The 6,767-nt window shown below is 43.1% G+C and overlaps 1 protein-coding gene across 1 annotated transcript in view; it reads right to left on the reverse strand.

The window, feature by feature from the left end:
* cd63 (CD63 molecule) overlaps window positions 1-5,496 on the reverse strand; it is a 44,109-nt gene extending 38,613 nt beyond the window's left edge. The window contains exons 1-2 of the mRNA XM_048523513.2: window positions 5,347-5,496; window positions 5,005-5,093 (exon numbers count right to left, since the gene is read on the reverse strand). Of these exons, the coding sequence (XP_048379470.1) occupies window positions 5,005-5,070 (66 nt within the window). The 5' untranslated portion in view covers window positions 5,071-5,093; window positions 5,347-5,496. The remainder of the gene's footprint in view (window positions 1-5,004; window positions 5,094-5,346) is intronic.
* Window positions 5,497-6,767: the final 1,271 nt, after the last annotated feature.

Genomic DNA, 6,767 nt, shown 5'->3' on the forward strand with positions numbered 1-6,767 from the left:
ATTCCACCAACTGTGTCAGGGTTCGATCCCAGATCCCAAGAGAATGAGTCCAGGCCTCTGGATTACTTACCACCACCTCATTCTCCTGCTAGTCTTACTCATCACTTTCAACCCACCCCACTCCTGCCCATGACCTTTCCCCTCACTCCCTATTTTTTCCCCCCTCACATTTCTACCTCCCCAAAACAGGACGGTGCAGCAGTTTGAGGGCACAATGGGCCACGATGGGCCACGATGCAACCTGGATTTACAAGGCAGTGGGGACTAATAGCCAAGATTCCCACTCAACTGCTGACCAGGTATCAGCTTGGAACACGATCAGACAAACTACAATGCGCAGCCAACACAACACTGCGGAGGAGACTGCTCACGCAAGACAGTTTCTGCTTGGCTAGGACACCACAGGCGACGTGCAGAACCAGACCGAAAGCCACACTGAGGCAGTTGGGAGTTGCATTCTTTTTGCAAGATTTCTGGTGTGACACTGCTGCACTTCGAGGTGCTCGACCCTGCTCGAGTAGCAGTGGAGAGAAAAAAAAAAACACGAGACAAGGATGAATTTTTTTTTAAAAAAGGTGACAATTCAACTTCATTAGCTTGAGCAGAGGGTCGATGAAGTAGGACAAAACACTGAAAACCAGTCAACGTTGGGCTACCATTCAGAAAATGCAGCCAAGGGTTTTTTTTGGGGCGGGGGTGCGAGAAGAAAGAAAGTCATTTACTAGCCCAGCCCCATGAGGGTACTAAACAACAAGTAGTGACTACATCGACAGTGAAAACCAAAAAGAGGAAAATGTTCTGCCAACAAATGGCAACAGTAATAATATACACAATCTAAAAAAGCTGATGCAAGGGGAAAAAAAGGCAGCCAGGGCCCAAAAAAAACCCCTCCCTTTAACAGTCCAATCCTGCAAATCTTCAGGAGATTGCAGAATGACCCAGGTGAAATATTAGAGGGGCCTTAAATTAAAAAAAATTGCTCTCATCTCCAAATGCTTTTTTAGTAGAAAACAAAAAAGGGAGGAAGGCTATTGCACAGGGTGGGGCAGCTGGAAGTCATGTGATGAAACCTTTAAATCAAAGTTGACAAGCTTAGCATTATTGCTCAGGGGGCAGGAGGGAAAGTTTTCCTTGAAAAGAGGAGAGCTTACAAAGCTTTAATTAGAGCCAGTTTGAAGAACTTGTGCTGAAGGCCTCAGGAAAAACATGTCTGCTCATTTCCCATCATGCACAGCAGCTCAGGGTGCTGGGCATCATGGGATTGCTATGCCCATGGAGGGGAAAAGAAACTGTCAAATCAGAAGCCTCAACATCCTCACAGCATGCACAGCTGCAAACAGCCAGAGCGGTCTGGCTAAAACTCGAGAAGACCCAAAATCGGTCTTATAGTTACAGGTGGGTGGGGAGCAGTCAGAATTTGTGCCTAAACTTGTGCAACCAAAGGATGCCAAAGGAGAAGCAAAAACAGAGCACCACATGAACCACCACCATATGAACTACTGCCTATCTAGCTTCAAGGCTACAAATCTGTACCAAATACAAACTACCAAGCAACTTGCTGAGATGCTCAATAGTCAGTCAACCTTCTCTGCAAACAGCAGTGCCCACTTCAGAGAACCTTAAACAAAAACGTCATGATAGTTCTGTAACTGAACTCCATCTACTCACCTTTCACCCATTTTTTTTTGGTTAAATTCATTTATGGGATTGAGTAGCTCTGGCTAGGCCAGCATTTATTAGCCATCCTAATTGCCCACAGTCAACCAAATTGCTGAGTCTAGAGTCACATGTAGGCCAGACCAGGTGAGGCTGACATTCATCCCCAAAGGACATTAAATGAACCAGATGGGTTTATCCCAATAATCAAGGGATTTGCTGTCAAACCCTTAATTCCAGCTTCTTTACACAGAATCCAAAATTCCACCATCAGCCGTGGCCGGACTATAATCCAGGTCCCCAGAATAGTCTAGCAATATCACTAGGCCACTGCGTCCCTCGATGCCCATGACTAAAAGCAATTTAAGATAAATCTTGCTTGCCATTTGCTAAATAGAGCTCCAAATCCATACCCTCTACAAAGTATTTTCATACATGTATTGGAAGAGATCAGGTCATGCTTGAGTACTTGTGTTGATCCCAAACCCTCCTAGCTGTTAGTGTGAAAGACTGAATCAGAAACGCTGCTCCTTGAGCCAAAAAAAAACTTCACACTAATTAAACTTGTCGTCACACCTATGAGTGGTCATTCTACACCAAGGCAAAGCTACATTGTGTTGCTGCAAAAGGCGATATACTGCTTTGAACATTTACAACAAACACTAGCTATAGGCAATACCGAGCTAGAAGCGCCTCCATTCTTGTTTGAGCAGAGCAGTGGAACTTTTATAGCTCCCTCAAAACACAAACAGAGGTCACCTTCAAGTATTAGGAGGAAAGGGATTTGAGACTGGCAAGAATCTGTTCAGATATAGTCTCAGACCATTGCTTGTTCAATAGCTCTGACCTTACAAACTAAGTCCTGTTGAGGCATCATCTTAAGCTTGCCGTTTGTCAAGAGCCTCAATTTAATTGCCAGTGTTTTCAAATCACTCCATGACCTTACCCTCCCTGACTTTAAACTCCTCCAGCTTCTTAAATCACAACGTCTTAAACCACATCACCACCAGGTGAAAGTTAGAATGGCCAAAGACCAGGAAAACCCTGCCATCAGCCTCTCCTGCCTTCCACCAGAAAAACCCATCACTTCAAACCAACTGGCCCAATATCTCCTTACGCTATCAAGCCACATGCCATTGGGCAACGGTCTGGCAAAACACCTCAAAATTCCTTTGTATCTGTGCCTGTAGTGTGAAACAAGCAGTCTTAAATTCTCAGTCTCAGCTTGGTAAGGCCGTAGGCACACGACGGTCCCTGGGATTATAAAGGGTTATCTGCCGAGACAAGCTGAAACTTATATTCATTGGGATTTAGAACAGAGGTGACCTACACTAGTCCAACTATCCTTTCCCAGGAGACAGTCATGCAGGCTGGGGGTATTGAACATATTCAAGGAGTGAGACAGAGACGACCATCTTATTAAATTGCACACTAGAATCACAAGGGGCTGAATGGCCTGATTCTACTTCATTGGGCGGTCAGGGGTCTTGCTGCTGTTGGGAGTAATTTAAGATGTGCACATGCAGCATTTGAAACACTTGTAATAGACTTGACTGGCCAAAAAGTGAAACCACATCGGAGGCCATAACAGGAGCAGATAGTTCAGAACCCTCACCTGAGGGTCAGTAAAGAGGAGTTGGCAAGGCCAGACAGCATGCAAAAAAAGGTCCAGAGCACAGCTATTTCAAATCCTAAAAAGGTTAACTGTCTCTCAATGGATGTTACCTGCTTTCCACAGCATTTTGCTGACAGTGCAACACTGACTAGGCCATTGTCCACTTGTTTGGCCCCAGGCAAAACTTCTTTAAGCAGCTAGGGAAAAGCCCCCTGTCTTTGCTGATTCCCAACCCCAATGGTTTAACCCTCCCCTCCAACAACTCTAGAAGTATCCATTTGCTAATCCAGAAATAAAACATCTCAGGGGAAAACAAAAGGCTCTCAGGCATTCACCAGAAGATATTAAAATGGCAACATTAAAACCAACAGCAAACTACTGAAAGCAATCAAGTAATATTGCCCAGGGACCCAATGCTACTTTTGGGGCACATGTTCCCCTAACTAAGTAGGGCTAATTGCAAATAATTGACCTAACCAAAAAGTTATCGACCCAAACGGTTGAAAAGTTTTTCTTCTCCACAGGAACAGTCCGAAATGCTGAGCCTTTCCCCAACATTGTTTCTAACGCGTTACAGAAACACCTCTCCCTTCCCTTGCATTTGCCTGCAGAGGATTTGCACAAAACCTGAAAGTCCTGTCTGTAAACAATAAATTGGAGAGAAATACCGGGGGGGAGGGGAAAGAGAAAAGAGAAAAAGAAAGCAAGAAAGAAAGATAAATAAGTAAAACAAAAATCAGGGCTATTATCTCAGGCAACACAGGTCACGACTTGTGCAATTTTTTTTAAAGAGAAAAATAAAAATCACTATTCAGCAAATCCTTTTACCACAACCCCGCTGACTCCCAACACCCAAAAAAAATTCTTTTTTCCCCCCTGCAGGTGGGAAGCTAAAATATTTCCCTGAAAGAATCCCCTCCCTCTCGACACATTTCCCTCCACCCAAAACAGTCCTGTTTATTTCTTCAGTCCATTCCTGTTCTAGAACATAATTAATTCCATTTAAGTTCCCCCCCCCCCCCACAAAAATAAAATCTCCACACTCTATCCTTCCTTTCTGGGTTAGGGAAGCCCAAAATGAAGTTCTCGGCACAGATCACGTATTTCTAGAGTGTCTGTCTCTCTCTCTCTCACACACACACACACACACACGATTTCTTAACAAATCTCTGTCCACGTAGCTACTCCCTCGGTTAATAAACAGGGAGCCGCCACTTTGGCAGAGGAGCAAGATTTCATCCTCAGAATATTTGCCTATCGAGGCTAGTATTGAAAACACATTTTTAAAACAAAAAGAGGCAAAGGAAACACGGAAACTTAAACAAAATAAAAGCCTATAATCGTGGACTTAAAAAAACAAAAAATGAGGTAACGCTTTAAAAATAGATTACTCATTTGTAACAAAACAGTCGTCAAGATATAATATCTATATTCAAGTTTTCTCGAACAGTAACATTTGCTGAACCTATTACTTTTCACTGAATTAAACTATAATTCAGTTACATTCAAAAAAGGGATACAGGCACTGAGACCCCCATGATTGCTACATTAACATTTACTAAGCCAATTACTTTTTGTTGAATAAGTCATAAATTCAGTCACACCATTTAAAAAAAAATTGGAATACAAGCAATGACCCTCCCCCCCCCAGCCCATGACCGCACCGTTGTTGTTCTTACCACCCAGACATAACACAAAAAGGCTCGGAAATTGACATGAAATTAAACACTTACCCAGAACAAGAAGTTAAATACGAACATCAAGTACTTGACGCACTTCATCGCGCCTTCTACAGCCATTTTTTTAAAATCTGAAATGGATCCTGTACAAGATAAAAAAAGGAATAAAAGCCATAGGTTGTTTTAAAAAAAATGTTTTGACGATTTTTTTTGTTTTTTTTAAAAAAAGGTGGTGGGGGGAGGGACAGCGATCAAGAATCATGACTTTGAAAAAGGGCAAAAAAAATCCGAGCCATATTTCTCTACAGTCGGAGATATTTAAAAGATTGACTGTCGAGATACTACTAAAGAAAATGCCGAGCGCAAGCAACGCTTACAAACAGTATAAATCCTTACCTCAAATCCCACCACTGCCAACACTCTCAATACAAGAACTGCCACACTACAGCACAAGCGAGTGAGTATTTGACACTTTTTTTCTCTCTGATCCACGGATTTGACGTCAAATGTCGACGTAATAGGTGGGGGCAGGGCCAGATCTTTATATTTTTGAAAAAAACCACGCCAAAAGTCCAACTCCCTGGAGAGGCGAGAAGCAAATCAGTTCAAACAATAGTCTTCCATCTGAATGGGAGAGCAGTCAGCAAACACTTAACGCTAGCAGATACGGTTACCCTCCTGCAGCCCCAATCACAGCAAAGGGATGGAGGGTTAGCAATCAAGACTGGACTTAACAGACACAGCCGTGGAGGATCACAGCCAGAGGAGGTAGTTGGTTGCAGGGGTTGAACTCGATTTTACTTTGACTTATAGACTCGGATGCATTCAGCACCGTAACAGACCCTTCTATCCAACTAGTCCATGCCAACCATACTCCTACACTAAACTAGTGCACTTGGCCTAAGATGAGTTGAATGATTTGCTAAGGGTCAGTTTGTGAAATACGTTCTTACGTGGGCCCATTTCATCAGATGAGTGCAACTAATGTCATTCTTTTTGCTGAGAGTCGCTACATTTGTTGCGCTTTCCAAACTGGAACTGAGTGGCCATATCGTCAGAACTTAATTTGGAGCTTGTAAGAGGGGGCAGTTAAAAGTCAACCACAGGGCTTTATCTGGAGTCATATGTAGGCCAGACCTGGGCGTGGACAGCAGATTTTTTTTCCCTGTAAATGACATTAGTGAGCCATGGTTAGATAGTCAGAAGTCACATGATACCAGGTTATAGTCCAACAGGTTTATTTGAAATCACAAGCTTTTGGAGCGCTGCTCCTTCGTCAGGTGAAGTTCACTGGATCTCCACATCATGGTTAGATAGTCTTTTGATTCTAAATTTATTTTAATGATTTCAAAATTCACTGTCTGCCATGGTGGGATTTGAATGCATGTCCCCAGACCTTTAACGTAGGGTCCTGGATTACTAGTCCAACTATATTATCATGACTTGACCTAGCCCTGTCCTTCATACCAACCCTTGTTACATTGCAGGATTCCTACATCCAGGCCACAAAGGTTAGATACCTCTGAGCAGGACCTTTCATTCAGGACCTCAGTACCTAAGCAAATGGCTCTCATTGGCCATCTGGGACTAGTAAGCGCCAGTTTGCTGAATGAAGAAGGGAGTTGATCAACAAGTCCTGGATTTTAGAAAATGGGCTTCTTTTTAAAGCCATTCTTTCCATTAATCAGAGCTGTCGCTGTAAAATAAAGAGTTTTCAATTACAATGCAATCAACGTGATCAAGAGGAAACACAAACCATGGCCCCTGGACTGGGGAACACAAACAGCCAGGCCTAAAATAATTGTTTTGCATCCATT

This window comes from Stegostoma tigrinum, chromosome X (genome assembly GCF_030684315.1).
Source record: "Stegostoma tigrinum isolate sSteTig4 chromosome X, sSteTig4.hap1, whole genome shotgun sequence".
Lineage (NCBI taxonomy): Eukaryota > Metazoa > Chordata > Chondrichthyes > Orectolobiformes > Stegostomatidae > Stegostoma > Stegostoma tigrinum.